The sequence below is a fragment of the Pteropus alecto genome, unplaced genomic scaffold (assembly GCF_000325575.1).
Source record: "Pteropus alecto unplaced genomic scaffold, ASM32557v1 scaffold40, whole genome shotgun sequence".
Classification (NCBI taxonomy): domain Eukaryota; kingdom Metazoa; phylum Chordata; class Mammalia; order Chiroptera; family Pteropodidae; genus Pteropus; species Pteropus alecto.
Genome location: NW_006431919.1, coordinates 8,819,528 through 8,841,754, shown reverse-complemented (window position 1 = coordinate 8,841,754; position 22,227 = coordinate 8,819,528). Strand labels below are relative to the sequence as shown.

Sequence of the window (22,227 nt, the reverse complement as noted above, 5' to 3'; positions counted from 1 at the left end):
CGGCGGCGGCGGCGGCGGCGCCGGGCGCGGCACTGGCACCCGAGGATGCGCACGAAGGCGCGCTTGAACTCCTTGCTGGAGCACGGGTAGATGATGGGGTTGAGGCAGCTGTTGAAGTAGCCCAGCCAGAACACCACCTTGAACACGGCGTCGGGGGGCTTCAGGGTGGAGAACAGGGAGCCTGCAGGGGAGAGGGGTGGGGCGGGCGCGGGCAGAAAGACAGACAGCAGTTCGTGAGTAGGCGGGCCCTCTCCACCCTAAACGTTGCCCAAGGGCGGGATGCTGCCAGGCCTGGACCCTAGCCACTCCTCTGCCCGGAACGCTCGCAATTTCTGTCTCAAAATGAGTGGATCCTACGTCCACTTTCAGGGCCAACCTCTAGCTATCCTGCTCTAGCTAAAAAGCATCTAAGCTCCCATATCTCTAGATTTCCTAAGGCAGCGCTTACCAATTTTGACTCAAACGATAATAGTAATCGCCCTCAACTGCACACACCTTTCGGGTCAGAGACACTGTGCTGATGCTTTACCTGTATTATCTTATCCGTCACAAAATGCCATGAAGTAGACGCTGATTTATTTCCATAGCAAATATGAGATGTATTACAGTCCTAAGTGAGAAAGGTAAAACTTTAAAGGCAAAAGAAGACAAGGTGAAGGACCATCTTTTTGATCCAGAGGTAAAGGAAAATGACTTAACACTTCAAAAAGAACTACAAGACAAGGGTGGGTGAAGATATTTACAATATCTAAGGCAGTCAAGGGATTGATATTTAGATTATATAAGGACTCCTGAAAATCGACAAGAAAAAGATAACATTCCCAGTAGAAAGATGGGCAAAGAAAACTAACAGGCAATTTACAAAACCAGAAACCAGAGGGCTAATGAGCACATGACAAGATACTCAAAATTAGGCAAATGGACTAAAATGAAAACCATAAAGAGATATAATTTATATCTGTTAGGCTGGCAAAAATTAGCAAGCTGGACAGAGCCAAGTGTAGGGAGGGCTGTGGGGACATGAGGAGCCTTTTGCACAGCTGGTGGGGGCACAGGCTGTGAAGATCTGGAGAAGCATACACACATACGTCCCAACCTAGCAATTCTGCTCCAGGGCATAGATTGCAAAGAATTTTCATGAAGGTCCATAAAGGGACATGGATGAGTATGCTCAAGGCAGTGTTGTTTGTGGTGACAAAGAGTCGAAGAAAACCTGGGTGTCTCTCACTGGAAATTACAGAACCATAGAGATGGGTAGATGCACAGCATAGAGATTATGCAGCATGTAAAGGCCCTGCATGACGAGTCCCTATAGCAATATGGAAAGGTCTTAAATACATTGTTCTTAGTGAAAAAAGTAGGAAAGAATGAGATTTATAACATGGTACTATTTAAGCAATACTCCTGAAAATCAACAAGAAAAAGATAAGCAATACATCAACCACACACATATTGCAAAACCACTTTCAGATTAAAAAATACATAATAACCACAAAATGGTTGCCTAAAGGTGGAGGCAGAGAGAAATGGGAATGGGGATTGAGAATAAAAGGAAGTAAATCAATAAGAGAGAGGCCTGGTGACGAGGTGTTATGAATCAAGAAACATGCTTAACTCATTCCTCTGAGTTTGAGGTCTGAAAACATTTTATGGTAATATTAAAAAGAATTTCCATTTTAAATGCAAGGCAAGTGAAACTTGGAATGGTTAAGTGGCTTGCCCCAAAATGTAATTTTTTATGTTGAATATTCATATTTAAATATTTTTTTAAAATGGGATTATACTTTACAGAACATTTTGTAACTTCGAAGGACGTCCCTAACCGTGACACTCTGCCTATGGTACAGTAACTTCCGTATTCCTGTCTTATCTCCTCTACTAGACTGTGAGCTTCCCAGAGGCCTGGTCTTCAGGATCACCTGTGAGTCCATTTGTTCAATGAAGAGCTTGTACCTCTAGAATACTGAATGGGAGGGACCTTAACGATCACATAGTCCAAGCTCCTCGTTCTGCAGACAGAGACACCAAGACTCAGAGAGGGGTTGAAAATCTCACAAGTGGTGGCACAGATGCCACAAGGATTCCTGTCTTTGATTTTGGATTGGACCGAGTCCCTCTCCTCTTGCTCCCCGTAGCACCTGACCTTCTCGATTATTTGCGGTTTAGCCTGTTATCACGGGGAGCCTCCTACTTCTCTGCTTAGCAATCCAGGACGCTGGCTGCGGGGAGATGGCTGGGCTTCTGGTGCAGGGCTAAACCAGAGAGGGCTTACACTTGGAAAGAGGGTCATTCATCCCAATGTAAGTGCTAACTAACTACACTGACCTCTTTTCTCAACTCAGGGGGAACTGTGGGAGTGGGCTACATTCTGGGTTAGCTCTAGGTGAGGCAGATGAGGGCGCACCTGTAGTCCGATTTGTGACAAGCCTCGTACCATTAGATTTTTGTCTCACCATCCCTGATATTTCTTTGGATTAAGACACTGTACCGAAGGCCCCAGCTGAAATCCAAGTATGGCGTATGAACATCTAGTATCCATGTTGGGGTGAGTTGTCTCTGTCCAGGGGGATGGCCTTGTTTCTGTTACTGAGTCTGAAGGGTATAGGAAACTGGTCTTGACAAAGTGGAAAACAGAGAATAAATTCCAGGGAGAAGTGTAGAGAGGGAGATAAAACTTGGAAACCCTGTGCGTTACCCTGAGGAGCGCATGTATAGGTAGGCACATGAGGACATATAGAGGACATGTAGAGGACATGTAGAGCCTGGGATGAGGACATGTAGAGCCTGGGATGGAGGCTAGAGATGCATAGATAGCGCGGCCAGAGTTAGGGAGGATCTAGAACAGGGGAGCATGCTTGCTGAAGACAAACTTGTAACTTTGCTTGCAAACCCTGTTGAAGATGATAGTAAAATAGGCAATAAATGGCTTAATGGGGATCTATCCTGAGGGACTGGCTCTTTTAAAAGATACACAATAACAATAATGCTAATAGCTAATACTCATTAGAATCATTTATATTGTGTGTATGCTCTGTACAGGTCCTGTGCTAAACTCTGAGCCCATTTAATTATCACAGTCATCCCTTGATGAAAGTATTATTGTTGGTCCCACTTTATGGATCCGACTACTACATATGATAGTGGTAGCTATTTACATTTTAAACTCATTCATTTGTTCATTCATTCGTTCCAAAAATCCTGAGCTCTTGCTAAGTGCCAGGCGTGAGGCCAAGCTGTGGGGATACAGAGATGAACTGGGGTGTAGTCTGTGCCCCGTGCAATTGACAGGCTTGTGGGGAGGCAGGTGTGTTAACAGATCATTGCATCGGGACACACATGGTGTTATGACAGAGCCATAAATGTCACTCTGTCCTTCTGTGCCCAAGTGGCATTTCTTTGTAGGTTCTTCACCTCCATCACACTGGTGGCACCTTGTCAAGGACAAAGACAGGCTGAATCTTTGCCTTTATTTTCTTACAAAGTACTCTCCAAGACCATGGCCCTGAGAAGTGTTCAGGTAAGGGGATGATGCTGGCTTTTCTCATGAGCATTTATTTATAGCCACATTTTGAGTTTGGGCTCCCTGAGCTGTTTATTCCTCTGAGAATAAGGTTATTTTTTTTTTTCCCCTTGGCTGATTTAGGCAGTGTCCCCTGTGGCTTTGGCACAGGGTTTGGGATCACACAGACCTGGTTTTGAATCCCCTTTTTTGTGTGTATGTTGGCTGTTGGACCTCAGAAAAGTTATTTGGACCTTTCAGTTTCAATTTTTCTCATCCATAAAATGGGGACAATATCTGTTTCATAGGGTTATTTTGAATACATGAAAATATCTATGTAAAATTCTTGGCATAGGTTCTGGCACCTTGAAAATAATAATAGAGCTTGGCTATTTTCCAGACATACTCTAGATCCTAGCCCAGTCATCGCCCGCCCCCAGAAACTCGGCTCCTATTAACCTCGCCCATCTCAGACTGACTTTTTTATTTTCTACCCCACACACCATACACAGCCAGCTCTTATTCTCTTATTTTGTTTTCCGGTGAGCGCTGGTAAGCCATCCCCGGGCTGGCTGACTCCTTGTTCACCGCCCGGACAGTAAATTCCTTCTGTAGAAACCCCGTCTTCATTTCCTTTGTTTTCCTCTCCAGATTTGCATATTTTTATTACAAGAGTGACACATAACGGGAGCACAGGGGATTTTTAGGGCACTAAACCACTCTGTATGATACTATAAATGGTGGATACATGTCATTGTACATTTGTCCAAACCCATACAATGTACAACGGCAGGAGTGCATCTTAATGTAAACTATAGACTTTGGGTGACAATGATGTGTCAGTGTAAGTTCATGGATTGTAAAAAATGTTCCATTTTGGTGGGGGATGCTGGTAATGGGGGAGGCTGTGCAGGTGTGAGTGCAGGGGGGATATGAGAAATCTCTGTACCTTCCTGTCAATTTGAGCGTGAACCCGCTCTAAAAAATAGTCTATTAAAAAAAAAAAAACTAACTTAAAAAAGTGATATATGCCGAATTAAAAAAATTATACATGGCAAAAAAATTTTTAAATATAGAGTGAAAATTCTTTCGTTATTCAAGTGGAGGGGTCATCCACATACTTTTCCCCAAATTGCTTTCTTTAATATATACATAACATTTCCCCATGTCAGGACACATGGTGCTATACCACCCCCACCCCCTCCCCAGCTGCGGTACCTCGTACTGTCGAGATATCTAGTAGTTTACTTAACACTTTCCTGATGATATCCAAATAGGTGATTTCCAATTTGGTGTTGTTACAAACTGCAATAATGAAAAGCCTCATGCATTTAGCTTTTTACATGTTTGAGTATTTCTACAGAATAAATTCCTACCTGAAGAATCACTGGGTCAGTTCCACATTCAAGTGCTGGCCACTAGCCAAACTGCCTTCTGCACTGGTAGGAGATGTTTACCCTCCCATCAGCTGTGTATGAGTACCAGCTGCCTGCCGCCGAAACAACTTTGCATTAACACTAACTAAGCAAATAATTATGATTTCTGTAAATCACTGATTGGGCTGGAAATCTAATTCCAGGAAACCCGTGTGTGGGATTTATGTTCGGTAACTCAGCGTCTCATTTTGGGCACGTTGCTTTCTCTCTCTGGGTCTCGGCTTCCCTCCTGTAGGTGAGTGTTTTGGCCTGGGTCCTCTCCAGCCTTGGGATTCAGTCTGGTGAGTTGGGAGATGGAGGTCCTGTCATCCTGCTGGGCTGTGCCGGCTTCTCCATACCCACCGCAGAGGTCAGTGTGGGTCAGGGGCTGGACTGCAGGGCGCCTGGGGTCCCCTGCGTGTTTTGGCCCCTTTCCTCCTCCCTCTCCCCCACAGCACAGTAGCTACTGGGATTAGGGGCACTCTCGGCCATGCTGGCCTGCCCTGGTGGGAGCCAAGAAGCCCTAGTTAATTAGGGGAGGAGTGCAGCCTCTCTGGCATGAAAGACGATCAGCGACAGGGGTCTTCCACCCTGGGCACCCAAACAGACCTTTGGGGGCCGTGACAGCTGCCAGGAGAGGGGAGCAAACATCAATAGGAAATGAGGGTTCCTGGAAGCCTGGGCTTTGCGGCACGGCCACCAACTCACTGTGCGTGTCCTGAGCATGGCTCTACTTCTCTTGCTTGGGAAATAGTCTGACGTTTTAGAATCATGGATTGCCGGGGCCAGGAAACCTCCTTCCTTAATGGAAGCTCAGTGAAGGTGCGTGACCGGCTCAAGGTCACTCAGCTGGTGAACGGCAGAACAAATTGTCATTTCTTTGATTCCATAAACATTGACTGAGGCAGTGGGGGTTAGTGGTTAAGGACCTGTTCAGATGTCACAGGTAGGTAGACCTGGGTTCAAATGCTGACCCTGGCTTCCTCGCTGTGTGGCCTTGGAGAAGCAACCTGAGCTGAGTGAGGCTCAGTTTCCTGGAAGCAGGGATGCCAATAGTTCTTTTCTGTGTGAATGAGATGAGCTTCAGCTTGGCCAGTGCCCGGCACATTCAAAGCACTCAAGTGCAGCTATTCTGACTGCTTCAAATACTGCTATTACCACTGCCAATGCGGCGGTTACTGCCAGAACGACTGCTACAAAGGCGAGGATGGCGGTGACGAGGGTGAGATCTGTATGGGCCAGGTGTCAGGACCCTCACCTCACTGCTCTTTGCAGTACAGGCCTAAAGATGGGCTCTAGCTGGTTCTTGAACCAGCTGGAATGGTATGTGACGTTCATGTACTTTTTCAGGGGTAGAATCCATAGCTGTCATCATGGGCCTGACGGGGTCAGCAACTCTCAAACTGTTAAGCCTCACCCATCTCAAGTCTAGGGTTTCGTGAGCATCTGCCACTCTACCACAGCTTTTTAATGCCTTTCTTGAAATCCACCCACTTTCAGTATCTAAACTAAAAACATTTTAAGGAAGCTTTTCATCACTATTTAAAAACTTGCATCATTTGCTATGTAAACAGAATGTCATGGTAGAGGAAAATAAGATGAAAACAAAATATTAGTACCTCTAGATCAGTCCAGACAGAGGGCCTGAGGCCTGCTCTCTCTTTCAAAAAGGTAGATTACCCAGGGTTGAAGAGGTTTGAAGACTCGCTGGGCCTAAACTGGGAGGAATTCCTCTTTGGGTTTCCCCTCTGAGTTTATTGGGTCCTTACTATATGTCAGCCAACTTTCTTATGTTTTATTTCATGTAATCCCTATACCAGCTCAGTGAGCAAGGTGGATTATCCCTACTGTAAAGAATGAAGAAGAAACAGAGGTACAGATGGAGGGCCACCCTTGCCCAAGGTCCTGCACAGGTAAGAGAGAGAGGATTTGAAATGAAATCTTTTGTTGTTAAGCCCAGCAGCCTCCTCCGTTAGCTCCTAATGTGCCTGTGGGCCCCCTGCCCGTATCCCCTCACTGTGGAGCAGAAAGGGGGCCCTTTTAATTCTTTATATTATTCTTGTATCCATAGGTCCTGTAGTAAGTACTGGATGAAGAAATGACCAATGGGTGGGGGGGCTTGGAGACCAATGGGAGGCATGAGGACCTACTGCATCATTTATCTGGTCCCCCCGGGGCTACGTGGTGTGTAACATCCCTCTGGACTCTGATGTTCTTGGACTATAGGATTATACATTTGATTTAACTTATTTCACAGCCAGCGTCAGACAAGCTGGTGACTTCAGAGAAGCCAACGGGTGGTAACACTGTTTTGATCAGCTTGTAAACAGAGTGGAACTCCTTTCCAACGTGGCTCTTAGGAGCATTTGGCTGTAGCTACAGCCGAGACAAGTCTCCTCAGCTGAAACAATTTGGCCCCCCAAAAAACTCAAAAAATTTAAAACAGTTGTTGATTCTCTCAGCACCAGCTTTGTAAGGGAGGTTTCCTGGGATTTGGAAATTCCCTTTGAGCTTTTCCCATTTTCATTTGCCATTTAACCCTGGAATGAGATCATGAAATTGTCCAACAAATATAATATCTTTGGGGCTAAGAGACCCATGTTAAGTTTTAAAGCAAATACTAAAGACTAATATTCACTAGAGCCACCATTTACAATGAACTAGGAACCAGTCATAGGTACTATGTTTATAAGACTTCACTTATGCAACCTTCCAGCAGCCCTGCTTCATTGTGTCTCATTTCACAGATGAGGAAACTTAGGTTTAAGAGATTAACAAAGTCACATATCTAGTAAGTGGCAGAGCTAGAATTAAAATGCAGCTTTAAAGTCTGGGTTCTTACTCATCATTTAATATTAAGAAAAACTTCAATTTTTTCCTTAAGCACCAGGCAATTTCTCCCTCAACTGGGAACAATCTCTCTCTTTGCTGAATTGTCAAAGCACTTTATCTGGACCTAAAACATGGCATTTATTACCGTCTACCTTGAATTACGGCTGCTTAGGGCTATGCCTTATGTCTCCTGGTCAGACTGTGAGCTTATAGAACAGAGAGTTCATGTCCTATTCGTCTCTCTCCCCAGGGCCTACCACAGTGCCTGACACATGACAGGCACTTGGCCAACATGTGCTACACGAATAACAATAGGAATAAAGTAATAAAACTGAGATATGTTGGCCTCTGGCTGCTCAAGGTGAGGTTCCTAGGGAAACCGCACGGACACCACCGGAGTACTTATTAGAAATGCGGAATCTCAGTGATCCAGTGACTCAGAATCTGCCGTTGACCAAGATCCCAAGGTGAGAAGCATGGCCTCAGCCCACATTTCAACTTTATTTTGAAAATCGTTTTTATGGGTATCTTGGGATTCATGGACGAGCAAAGGCTGAGCTTGAGCTGAGAGCCACCTCACCGTGGGACTGACTCCCTTGCCGCAAACCCTCCAGTGGCTCTTTGTGGGACAAAGTTCAAACTGCTTAGGCTGGAATCTAACACCTGCTCAACTTGGCTGCAGTGGACGATTTTTCGCATGTGAGTTGGCTTTCTCTTTAGTCACGCTGTCCACTGCTGTGAGACGCTTTTCTTCCCCTCCTGCTCGCCACCCTTTCCAGGCCTGGCTCAGATTCCCCCTTCTCATAGCCACAGTCCACGAGGTGCCTCCTCTGAAGTGAGACAGCAGGAGGAAGGAATGAGCTGGCGGCGAAGACCTGCCGAGGTCCAGGTGACCCCACACCTTACCTAATTTCGCCCTCACAATAGGCAGGAGGGAGGGATGGATTCTGTAATTTTCAATCCTTAATGTGCAGATGTGGAACTCGAGCCTCTCAATGTACAGAACTCACCCAATGTCACACAGCTATTAAACAGCAGAGCTGGGACTCAAACCCAAATCTGCCTGCTCCCAAAGCTGGCATAAGACAATATTGCCTCTGAACTCTTGGAACACTGCTGGACCAGGGAAAGGCTCGAATTGTTTACTTGCTATTTGCAATGCTGTCTTTACATATATTTTATCTGGCCTTTAAAACACAAGTATCTAGAAGTCAAGAATTTTGTGTCACTGTACTCTAGTGGTTCTTAACCTAAAAATACTGGTTACACAAATAATTTAGCATCATATAATTTCAGGGGCTCACAGACCCAATGAATCCCATCCATGGGTACCCATGAGGTGCACGCTCACCAGATTAAGGGGGCTCTGCTATTCTCTCCACAGATTTCTATCGTAACAGCTATGGGACTTAGCTGTTTAGGAGTCTGTTTTCCTTGTTTACAAGCTCTTTGAGGCCAGGGTTGACCTTACTCGTTTTGGTTTCTCTAGCACCTAATGCAGACCTTGGCTTACAGTGAATGTGTAAAAATATTTGTTGAGCACATGACCTCCTCTTTATGTGCCTAGCCCAGTAGCAGGTGCTACATAAATGGTTGTGGAGTGATCCCTTGCTTGTACTTTGCTTCCTTCCTCTTCTTTATTTATTTAAATGGTAACCACAGGCCAATGCCAGGTTCAGTTCCCATTTCCTCCCTGAAACCTTTCCTGACAGTTCCAGGCCCCTTCTCCTTTCTCATCAGAACAGAGTCCACAGCACGTGGCTTAACGTGGAAGGTTGTTGCTAAGGGATGTGACGCTTGACTCCTTAGGCAGGCAGCATCAAAGCTCCTTAAAGATGGGCCTGTGTCCTCTATTCCTAGCACAGAGCTGAGCATATGGTCAGTGCCATCAATTACCCACTGATTAATTGAGCCATTCCATCTTCCAGAAGGGAAGCTACTTCTTGGCATAGGCCCAGAGTTGAGAGCAGACGAGATGAAGCTGTGTCCACAGCACGTAAGGGTCCATCTTTGGTGCCAAACTGAGTGTGTTCCATGCTTTGGCCTTACTGGAAATAGCGATTCCCCTGTAGAGCGCTTTTAGAAACTGAGCGTTTGTGGGACCTATGTGAAGGAAGTTACATCCCTTTATAAAGGGGAATGAAAGGAAGGCATGTACAAATGGAGAGACATAGCTCGCTTTAGTACCGGAAGTCTTCATCCGAGATAACTTTTGTTCTCCTCAAATTAATCTGTACATTCACAGCAACCTCATTAAAATACTAACAGGAGGTCTGTTTGTTTGTTTGTTTTTTTGGGGGGAAACTTAAATGATCCAAAATTAAATATATGGAAGAACAGAGAATGTGAAAGAATAACCATGAAAAAATAGCCAGGTCAATTAAAATGAAAGAGAGGAGAGGTGCTGGGAATTTGGGCCGGCCCGCCCTACGGATATTAAAACTACCGTAAAATCACAGTAATCAAGAAAAGTACTAGAGCAGGAAGTGAAAGAAAAGGCAGGTAGATCAATGAAATTATATAATCTATAAAGAGAACCACGTATCCATGAGAATTTTACATGCCATTTCAACGTTTATGGGAAAAAAGATTTTTCTATAAGCAGTGTTGGGACAACAGGCTAGCCACGTAGAGACAAAGCTGGAGCCCTATTTTAGTCTTACATCAAAATAAACCCAGAGAGATCCAAGATTTTAACTATAAAAATTACTAAAATATTAGAAGGTATAAGTAAGTATTTTTATAATTTTGAAATAGGATAGACCCTTTTAAACATAACAGAAGTTCAGGATCTGTAAAGAAAAGTATTGATGTTTGCCTAGACATTTCTATAAGGTTGCAAACTTCGAAAATGAAGTTAAAAGAAGAATTGAGAGAAATATTTGTAATTCAGATGATAGTAAAAGAAATAATATTTCTAATAACGAAGCTCTGTTTCAAATTAAGAAGAGGAAACAACTCAATAGAAAACAAAGCAAATCACATGGATATCCAAATAAATACAATGGAAAGCCAATGAATTAATGAAAACAATAAAATTTCTTTAGAAAATAAATAATGCAAATTAAAGAGCGGCAAAATACAATAGGTTTATTGATTTGGAAGATATTTAAAAAATTGCTTGAGATATTAAAAAATAGAACTAGAGAATACCCAGATATTGGAATTAGAAGGTAGTATAAATGTTTGTTAACTTAAAGGGGGAAGAAATCATGACCGAAGCAAAGTGAGATGGGGGTGGGGCAGTCCTAGTTTTGCTAGGGAAAGGCCTGAGACTGAAGAGTTGAGAAGGAGCTGGCCAAGCAGAGAGGTTGCAGGGAAGGGCATTCCAGGCAGAGGGATCAGGATGTGCAAACTCCTCCAGGCATGAAAGAGCTTGATATGTTCCCGGGAGTGTGGGAGTCAGAGGGGCCAGAGTGTAAGGGAGAGATGGGGAGAATGGCAAAAAAATAAATTGCTTATACTAAATTTGGCAAAGGTGTGGAAAAGCAGACATATTCATATATTCTGGGCCAGGCGTATAAATTTGGGGTGGAAAACTGGTGTTATATAATAAAATGAAAGTGTGCACAGCTTTTGATCTAAGTACTCTACATCCAGGAGTTTATCCAATGAAGTGTTCTTAAAAGGGAGCACAGATAAGAATACAAGGGACTATAGTGATGTTGCCCCACCCATTTAGATGAGAAATAACCTAAATTTCGACATAGGGGATTATGAAATAAACCATGTAGCATTCATGCAATGAAAAACCATACATCTGTTTATGGTAAGCTATTCTATATAGAATCCTGTCCATGACAGAATTAAGTAGAAAAAGGCAAATTTTAGGAGAGAATGCCTAATATGAGCTGATTTTTTATAAAAAACATGTATGTATGTGAGTGCGTGTTAGTATGTTCATAGAAAAAAAAGTCTAGGTGTATATACACCAAACTGTTCCTAGCGGTTATCTCTGGAGGATGGCTTTATGGCAAGATTTTCATTTTATATTTGAAATTCTTTTAGCAGTGAACAGTCATTGCTTTTGAGGAGAGGGAGCGGGGAGAGAGAGAGACAGAGAGAGAGAGAGAGAGAGACAGAGAGAGAGAGAGAGAGAGAGAGAGAGAGAGAGAGAAAGAGAGGGAGAGAGAGCGAGAGAGAGAGAGAAAGAGAGAGAGAGAGAGAGAAACCAAAAGTACAAGGAGCAAATAACCAGTATGGGCTAGTAGCTGCCTGACCTTCAGTCTAGATCATCATTTCTGGGCCCCAGTTTCCTCATGGATAAAACAAGGGGGCATTAGCTACTAGATTCTAAGCTTTGTATTTGCCCATTATAGTGGTGGAACAGAAATTAGGGAGAAGATACAAATGTACCTGCAGCCAGTGTCTTTGAGCCTAGACCTAGAACAAACATCCGCGCATCACTCAGTCCTTCCTTCTGAGGTAGCAGATGAAACTGCTGGTTGGCTGAAAGGCCTGGTGTCTTTGGATAAAAGGCTCCACAAGAGAACAGGGACAGTTACTGGCCTTTGGGAGTCTATGCCTTTCATCCCTTCTCTCAGCAGCTGTCTGCTGACTTCCCTGCCTTCCTCTTTCTGACTCATCCCTCTGTTCTGTCTCCTGGCTGGTGGTCATCAGAACATTCCCCTACATTCAAACTGGTTGGCCAGGTTCAGGTTTGCCTGCAAGTCTTGGGCAGCTCTGCGTCTCCTTTCCACTTGGCTGGCCTGATTGGGGACACACTCCTTCCTGAGGGGCCACATCTGGGGTCATGCCTTCCTTGTCACCTGCAGGCCCCAGAGTTTCTCAACCACAGAGTGAGAGATGCCAGCCTGCTGTCTTTAGAGAGTCTTGGCCTCTCACCAGAGCGCGCTCCCGCCTTCCTATACCCTGAGACCCAAGCACACGGCTGGCGTTATGAATATGGTGTAATGACATGATTAGTCTTCGAGGCCACGCACAAGCCACTTTCCAGGTTTTCGCAACGCGAGGCTTTCTCCTGCTTCGCAGTCCATGTCCACAGGTAGGCCATAAAATGACCCTAAAATTGCTGCCCTTTGTCATTGCTCAAAGTCTCCTCACCCTCTCGGAAACTTTCCAGGTGGAAGTACCTGGACGACAATTTACCGGTCAACTTGGAGATGGCCTGTGGGACAGAGAGCTGGCCGGGACAATGTGTTCACTATTACCAGCCTTCCCGCCCCTGGAAAGCTAGGTGAGATATCTTGAGTGTCCCCTTCCCGAAATCCTGGGAAGCCTTTCTGAGGAGTCGCTAGAGAGGGGCAGGGGGACCAATGTCATTCCTTCCTCTCCTGCTTCTTGGGTTCCAGTCCCTTGACAGCCTGCCTCTGCCTATAACACCTCAACGCAATGAGTCCACAGGAGGAAACTCGAGTTTGGAGCACCACTTACGGCCGGGTCCCCCGCCCCCATCTCCTCTCAGATTCCTCTCCTCCCAGATTGCTCCAATTCTTATACATTTTTTTAAGGTGAGCATTTCTGTTCTCTCTCAGGTAGCTTTGGCATCAGCTTTATTGTGGGCAGCAGGGAGGAGAGAGATGGGGGTGGTGATGAGGGCACGTGGGTTTCACCTTCCAACTTCAGCTCTCATTAAGATATTTTCCCAAAGAAAATCTAGATTTTCAGAAAACACAATTTTCTCCGCCTGTTTCCACGTGAATAAACGCTCTTTTCTCAGTTCAAGGGAGAGTTTTAGATCTTTGCTCGCAGCAGGCGCCTGGAACTAGCTGAGCGCTTAACCCAGGAGATTAGCCTCGACTCGGGGAGCAAGGAGGCCTCAATGATTATTTTATTTAGTCCCCAAAAACCTATGGGGTGAATACAATTATCATGCCCATTTTATGGATGAGAAAAACTATGGTATAGAGCCATTAAGGAAATTGCTCAAGATCACGTAGCGGTGGAGACAGGACTCGATTCCAGGCCTGACCCTAGAGTAATGATGTTTCTGTTTCCCTAATACTGTTTCCCACAGACTGAAGACTTGTTATTTTCTGGAACACTTGTGTGCAGCTGCCTAGAAGTGAACCAGGAGGCGCTGGTTCCACGTAGGGATGGAGAGAACTGTGCGGGAGATGGCTGAGGAAGAAAGTGTTATTTGACTTTGCTACTCTCAGAGAACTTTCTTGCGAAAATGGCTCCATCGTCACGCATTTAGAGGAGACGGGAGCTGGAAGGGCAGGGAACAGCACCCGATCCCCTTGGAGGGTGAGGGTGCAATGGCCACGGGGTGAGTGTGTTTCAGAAAGCCGGTAACTCAAGGTTATTTAGTTCTTGAGAGAGGAGGCCTGACTTCCTACACCGTGTCCTGATCACAAGGAAGGCAGAGAATGTACGCCGATTCTCACAACAGTTAGAAATAGATTCAATCTTTACGGTGTTTTCAAAGAAAATACGGAAGATGGTAGTGATCTGTATTTCACAACAACAATCACAGCCGTCACCATCTATTGAGAGCTTATAGGTGGCAAGCACTGTGCCTAACCTCTAACTAACATGCAGTCCCATTCAGCACCCAAAACGATTCTGTGTGGATGGCACAGTTACTGTCCCCATTTCACAGACATTGAAATTGAGGGTTAGAAGAGAAGTAATTGCTCAGAGTCACAGAGCTGTTAACTAGTAGAGTCTCATTACAACTCACGAGCTCCTGCTCTTCCATCTTCTGCCATTTCGACCTTGTGAGGCGGCCACCAAGAAACCGAGGACTAGAAGGACATTTTAAAAAGTGGAGCAGGTTCCACAGGGGACTGCAGGGTGCAGGGGGAAAAGAAGAGCCGGGCTTTGGTGTGAATATAGTTTTCAGATGACTCATCTTCCCAGCCAACTTCAGAAGGAACTGCAATTATTTAGAATTGAAAAGTCATCCTTCTGCCATCTCCGGGCCTCATGAAAGTAAGGCTGGGGCATGCAAGAGGGCAGCGGGTGGGGGGTGGGGAGAAGGAATGTTTAACTCAGAAATTCTTCCATCATTTGCAGAAGGGCAATGCCAAGAAGGATAGGGCAAAGGGTAAGTTTTCATAGGATGGAGAAAAACAGAGATCAAAAGATAGATTGAAGCCAGGCAATAAAAAGACGGGACAGCCCCCTTTCCCATCACCACTCCTCCCCACATTTCTGAAAAGGATGTGGTAGCCCTGTGCAAAATGAGGCCCTAAAGCTAAAGGAGGTCCTGGATGGGCAGCAAGACCAGGGGAACTCTGGTTCTGGCCGGAGGAGCTGCCGGCCTTCTTTGTGTGTGCCTCCTGGTGGTCTGGCAGCCCCAGCCTGTCCATCCAAATGGAGCTACATTCTCCACTGGGTCACCCCAGAGGGCAATTCAGTCCAGTGTGCTAATTCCTCTGTCCACCTTCTTCTTTGCAGGCTGGGACCAGGTGTTCCATCCCCAGTTCTGAAAATGTCATTGAGCCTCGATGGATCATTACAAAAAATGGCCCCATTACCCCCAGCAGCATGTGCTCATGCCAAGGAGGGATCCCAGAAAAATCTGCTTGGCATGGCGTCGTTCACAGCAGACGGACGGGCAAGGCCCTGGATCTTGTGCTCCCTTCCCCTGCTGTCCTAATCCAGGGCTTGTGACAGGAGCGGGCGGTAGAGTTGGTGGAGGCCTGACTGATCTGGGACGAGCCTTTCCAAATCATAAAGGAGCAGGACACAAAGGGAGATAATGAGAAACACCAGCGTGTGAAGAAATGCCTTCGGCAGAAGGATCCCAGACTTGTTCTTTGGAGGCCACTAAAATGCACAAGTGGAGGCAGGTTGGTGCTGGCCGGACCATCTGCTCTGAGGTCTTGCTGGTTTGGTGGAGGGCAGCACGACCTCAGACGCGCAGAGTCTTAACCTGGGTACCTTATCCACACATGGCAAATGTGCCATTATAGTGCCTGGGCATTTTATTCCAGCCTCCTCTGAGCTGGTTCCTTATACTGCAGGACTGTTAAAATAATAATCTGGTCAAATCAGCATTTTGTTGGGTTTCTTAGTCCTGGTTTCAGTTTTAGGCTCAATGTTCTTGATGTATCAATCTTCTAGCAATCACAGGAGTACTGAATGGTATCTGTGAACCCCTGAAAAATAAAGGATCGTTTGATGTGCTTTTGTGCATTTTCTGTGCAGCGGCTTCATTGTTTCCATCAGATTCCTAAAGGGAGCCATGTACCGAAAAAAGGGCAAGAACCATTGATTGAAAGAAAATCAGTGTTTAGATCGGGAACTGGGTTGCATTCATGCTCTAAAGAGTATCAATAAGCTATCAGAAGTCTGGGCTTCATTTCTCTAAGGAACAATAAAAATCAAGAGTGCTCCGTGTTGGTGATGATGTTAAGCGGACGGGCACGCATGCCTTGACGGTGGGAGCACAAATTAGGGCATACGTTCTCGAGTAATATCACTTAGAGACCTTATACTAACATGCATTTGGTTATCCTGAAATTACAATTCTAAGAATTTATCTTAGTGGTCAAGGCTGCTGACGCTGGAGTCATTATCTATGACCCCATGAGCAAGTTACTTAACCTCCCTAGGTCACAGTTTTCTCATCCGTAAAATGGAGGCATTATTATTTATCCATAGGATTCTTGGGAGGGTTAAACTAGATAATACATATAAGACATTCAGCACAGTCCTCGAGACACAATAAATGTTAGTTACGATTTAGATATATGGATTTTGTTGCCACATGACTTATCATAAGTAAAAATCGGAAACAACCCCAAATATCCAACGTAAGTGATTGGTTTAATAATCCATATAACTCGACCATTAAAGATTAATTAGTATGATTGAAAACATGTTCATACTATATCAAAAGATGAACAGCAGGTTACCAAAGAGTACGTACACCATACCGTAGAAAAACGGCTGAATAAATATGCATTAAGTATTTCAGTGGTTATGTTCGAGGGATGGCGTTTTGTTATTTTCTTTTTGTTTGTCTGTATCTTCTACGGTTTCTACAATGAGCACATATAACTTGCTACAATAAGACAAAACTAACCCAATAAAAGTTACTTTTGAAAAAAAGATGACTAATCTGAGTTGAGAAACTTCGCGGATTTGAGTAACCATTTCTGTGAAGGTTCCTTTCTTCACGTCTAAAGTGAAAGTTGTACTTTCTTTTCTTCTTGGGATGCAGGGAAACTCGAATGACAGGGTGAGGGCGGAAGTGCTTTGGGAAGGGTGGTACCTGGCAGGTGCGGAGACGCGGGGCTTCTTAACCTGCGGAGCCCTCACGACTCAGTCTTCGCATAATGCGGGAGGACCCCAGAGGCCCAGCTGCCTGGACTTTGAAAATCTGCCTCTAGTCCCCAGCTAACGTCCTGCTGTGATTAACTCTGGGGAACGTGGTATGGGTGGAGGATGAAAGATACAGCAACTTTTAGCTACGGAAATTGGTCCGCAGTCAGGATCCCAAGTTTAATCTCTGTGAAGCCGATGGGCGAGTGTGGCCACGCTTACTAATTAGGCAGCAGCAATGTAGTTGATCAAATCAATTCCCTTCATGACGCAAAGCCAAAGAACCCAGGGACAGCCTGAGCTTGGATGAGCTTTCAGAAGGCTGGAGAACATGAATCTCCCTCCCCTCTCCCACTGCCCCCCTTCCCAGAGATGTTAACATGGTTAATCTAGATTGCTTTGCTAATTGCTGGCTCCTTTCTCAGTAACAGATAATATGGTGATGCAGTGTGGCTCCTGTGTCCCTCATGTAGCCAGTCTCTGGGTTGGGCTATTTAAATTGTGCTCATTCATTTCTCTCCTGGATTTACAGCAAGCATTAAACCCCATCAAGTTTACAGAGCCTTTGCTTTCTGGAAAGAAGCAAAGTTATAGCCAGTTGCCCTATTTCATTTATGAATAGCTTTACTGTTACTTTGAATGTCAATGTATTAAAAAAGAATGTAAAAGGGAAATCATTAGAAGGAATGGGGCTTATTCCAGCAGCCAAATGTTGAGACCAACATTTTTCAATTTATTTAATACAGATCAAAGGAAGAAAAGCATGAGAGAGGCGGCTTTCATTGAGGGAAATGAGCAGGGGATACGGGGCCAGGCAGCACTGGTTCCAAGCTCTGCTCTCGTCATTTACGAGCCCTGAGAACTTGGCTCAATTATTTCACTTTTCTAGCTTTGGTTTTCTTATTCGTACAATGGAGAGAATGCTACCATCATCAAAGGGTTGTGAAGATGAAATAAGATAACATACCAAAACACCTAGCTCACCGCCAGGGACATAACAAGTGCTCAATAAATAGTTCTCTGCCAGCGTCTTGTCTCCTAAATGAAGCTTTGAAATCATGTCTTTGTTCCATATTATAAACTCTTGTATCCTACTCCTACCGTCTGTGCCATTGGATTTCTAGATTGTTCTTCCAGAAAAAGGCAACCTGTAGTCTTTCCAGAATGTGCACCATGTGATTCTTAAGACGGGGCAGAATCTGGAATTGGGAATTTATGCCGAGTTTGAAAAAGAGCAAATTCAATATTATACAATTTTTTACTGTGAAAACCTTGTTTTCTTAATACACATCATGGAATACAAATGTCAGATCTTCTTGGCTGGTGGTATAAGGGGATCCATGATCACAGAGGGCACGTGACTTTGTTTTAAAAAGGGGTCATGGGTTAAGCGAGACTGAGCAAAATGATTTACAGAAAGTCATTCTGGCAAAACACACTTGGAAGCCAGAGAGTGACTGGAAGGGAGCTTTTGGGGGTGTGGATAATCTTTTCCTTCTTGTGCTGGGTGCTGCTTACAGGGGTGTGTTCACTTTGGAAAAAACTGATAGGGCCCTACCCTTATGGCTGGTGCACTTTTCTGTATGGACATCACGCTTCAATAAAAAGTTTAAACAAAAATAAGTGGCACGCACTTTACACATGTTCAGTGTAAGATGGGACAAGGCCTGAAGACGTCTCATGTCAACTTATTAAGAAAGAGAGAGGATTCTCTGTAAATCCTGGATCACACTTTTTCCTGGATGGTCTAGATTTTTCTATGTAAGAACAGAGTGCGGTCTCAAGCCATCGTCACCCCTCTCCTGGACCACTGCTACAGCCTCCTGAGTGGCCTCTCTGCCTCCAGTCTTGAGTCTCTACAATCCATTCTCTATGCACAGAGGTCTTTATAAAATGTAAATCAGATTATATTATTCCCCTTTCCAAAGCAAAACCCTCCGGTGACTTTCTAATCCACTTAGTGAAATCTCTAAACTCTTTATCCTGACCTACAAGGCCATACGAAATGTCCCTGCCATCTTTGTCTCTGACACAACCTGTCACCTTTCTCTTCCTCTCTCTTCACTCCAGCATGCCGGCTACCATTTTCCCTGCTCAACCAGGCCCTTTGCATTTACTATTCTGCTGCCCGCAACGCTTTCCCCCCAGGTCCCTGCAAGGCTGGTCCCTTCTAGCCACTCAAGTTTTAGTTTCTGGCCTTAATGAGCACTTTCCTCCCAATGCTGTCTCGCTTCTCCCGTGATCTCGCCATCCCATCCCTCTCTAGCACAGCGCCTCATTTTATTTCCTCCATGGAACTTAGAATAACCTGATGTTATATTGTCCCTTTATATACCTACTATTCGTTCCTTACCCACTGCCCCCTCCAACACCCCCAAGACTGGAAGCTTCATGAAGGGGGAGGCTTTGCTTGTCTTGTTAACTCATATCTGCAGTGCCTAAAAGGGTGCCCAACATGTAGTAGGAGCTGAACAGATATCTGGCTGTGTGACCTTTATAAGCCTCTCGATCTCTGAACTTTGATTTCCATGTCTGTAAAAGTAGACTAATGATAAGCATCTCCTCCCACCTCCAGGGGTGTTGTAAAGATTACAGGGGACAGTGGCTGTGAGGCGCTTACACAGGGCCCGGCACATTGAGCAAATAAATGGCGGCTGTGCTTCCTGGGTGCTAATCGCAAGGCTTTGTTAATCTTAGACCCACTTGAGGCCTCTGATTCATTTATTGTGAGCAAACAATTACCATTTATTAGGGGCTCTTAGGCAAAATTGTGATATGGCATGTCCAGAGACCAGGTTTCTCGACACTATTCTGATGTGTCTTTGGCTGTGTTAGCCGTTCTCTGCGTGTTGTATAATTATTGACTGATTAACAGAGAGCTTGTGCTGCTATTTCGATCTTTCTTCAAAAGACAGGGCAGATGGAATTTGTATCTAGAAGAATGAACACCCTGAAGGACACTGGACCACAGTCAGACATGTAAGAAATGAAAACAGGAGCAGGACCCTCAGGACAGGAGATGGCGGCCAGTGAGAAAGCAGATTGCCAGAGCTTTCCGCTGTCACGACCGGGGCCGTTTGCTCCCGGGGCATCCTGAGTAAATCGCTATCATTAGAAGTGTCTCGTTAAAAAAAAACAAAAACCTGCTTGAACTCCTGTTCAAAGGGAACAAGACCTTTGAGCCTTGAGAAGTTCACAAAGGTAAAAGTGGTCTCTCCGAGATGCAGTGTAAATAAATGAGCCAATCTCGGGTGAAGAAGCTCATTGAATGATAAAGAGCTACCGATCTGAAAGAAAGAGAGAACCCAGAAAAATAAAGTTGGGGAGCGGGAGTCAGAGAGGGAGAGAGAGTGAGGGCCAATTGCAGTAGTCAGTTGGTCACCCAGGTAATAATACACTGATTGGAAGGAAATCACAGAATTTTAGCTACAAAATGAGAAAGCGTTCCATTGTGTTCCTTTTTATTTTATCTTTTTTTTTTTTTCTTGTGATCTGGTGAAGAAAAGGTTTTTTAAAAATTGGGGGAAAATCACATGAAAAGCAAATCTCATCTTTTCCCTGACCCCTGGGAACAAAATCCCCCTAAGTAGGTCACATGCAGTGTCCTCAATCATCACGGCAGAGGCACAGGCTACAGGAAGCATAAAAGAACTTCCAGGCATTATTACCTAGATAGATCTGGTTAGTGAGAGGTGAAGATGTGTGACACAGACAGGAAGTCATCCAACTAGCAATTTTTAATCAGGTTGAAGTTGGGGTGTGGGGTTTAGGGACCTTCAGGTCTGGGGTTTTTTAGCCAGGAAGCCAGAAGAAATAGCCTGTGGGGGTATTTTCAGCCCTAGAGAGTTCAGGGCTGGGCAAAGTTTTAAGAGTAAGTTTACTTTCCTTGGGAGGCTATAAGAGCTCAATTAACTAACATCAGATTCTACTTGGGTAGTTTATTTTTTTAAAACTTGCTCTTTATTATAACTCTTTATCTCCCACAGAGATTCTCTCAATTTATGCTTTATTTTAATAAAGAGCTTTAAAAATTAATTGTTAATTTTGCATTGTGTACAAGCTTTCGGGTGAGCATATGTTTTCAATTCTGTCGAGTATCTACCAGGAGTGGCATTGCTGGGTCACAAGGCAACTCTATGTTTAACTTTTCGAGGAACTGCCAGGCAGTTTTCCAAAGTGACTGCATCATTTTACATTCCATAAGTATATTTTTTAAAGAAAAAATATATTCATGGGTCCAATGGGTGTGTTCAATCTCTCGAGACATCATCAACCATGGTTGAAGCAAGCTGAGGAACTCTCACTCAGGGCTGTACAGTAGAACTTTCTAAATGATGAAAATGATCCAAATCTGTCCTGTCCAACATAGTCACTAGCCCTGTGTGGCTACTGAACACTTGAAATGTGACTACTATGACTGAGGAGCTGGATTTTAAATTTTATTTCATTTTAATGAATTTAAATTTGATTTACCTCATGTAATCGAACCAGTAGCTACTGTATTGGACAGCACAGTACTTATTCTCCAGTCTGTAAAAACTCACAGTTCCCAAAAAGTGGCCTTAGAGATCCTGGGGAAATGTCCTTCCTTCTGGTCTCTACCTCACAGCTCCAAACTAGGTCCCGTCACAGACATCACGAAGAAGAAATTCGGAGACTGTGATGCCTTAACTCAGAAGCACATCACATTGAAATTCAGGTAACTTCCAACTTTTTCAGGGATGTGTTTGGGAAATTCACACTTCGTGTGTCTCCTCTATGCTTTCAGCTCACTCGGTTTACAGAACCGTCGTAATTGTTTTGTTTCTTGTTACAAGAGGGATACATATTTACTACAGAGAAGCGTGAGAAGAAAATGAAAGGCACCGCAGGTAATTACTCTAATATCTTGGGGAGTGTGCGTGTGTGCATGTGTGCGTGCGTATGTGCATGTGTGTGCACGAAGTTTATTTATATTTCAGCTTCAGGGACAGAAGCAGAAGGGACACTGGAACCAATCCTGTTCTTTCCTCGCAGGTCCTTCTCACAGCTCCTGTGATTTGATTTTATTCACTTACTGAGTTCCGAGTGCCAGGCCTGTGCTAGGTGAGACCCAGTCCCCTGAGAGAGACGGACATCAAAAACCCAGTCCAGCCCAGTGCAACAACCTTCTGACGGGGACAGAAGGAGGGCAGAGAAAGAACAGAAGCGCAGTAGTCATGGCCTGGGGAGTTGTGGAAGTCTGCAAAGGGGAAATGACACTTG

At 44.6% G+C, this 22,227-nt stretch overlaps 1 protein-coding gene across 1 annotated transcript in view; it reads right to left on the bottom strand.

Moving 5' to 3' along the window:
* Positions 1–22,227, bottom strand: part of ADRA1B (adrenoceptor alpha 1B) — a 44,147-nt gene that overhangs the window by 2,412 nt on the left and 19,508 nt on the right. The window contains exon 2 of the mRNA XM_025043163.1: positions 5–181. Coding sequence (XP_024898931.1) covers positions 5–181 — 177 coding nt within the window. The remainder of the gene's footprint in view (positions 1–4; positions 182–22,227) is intronic.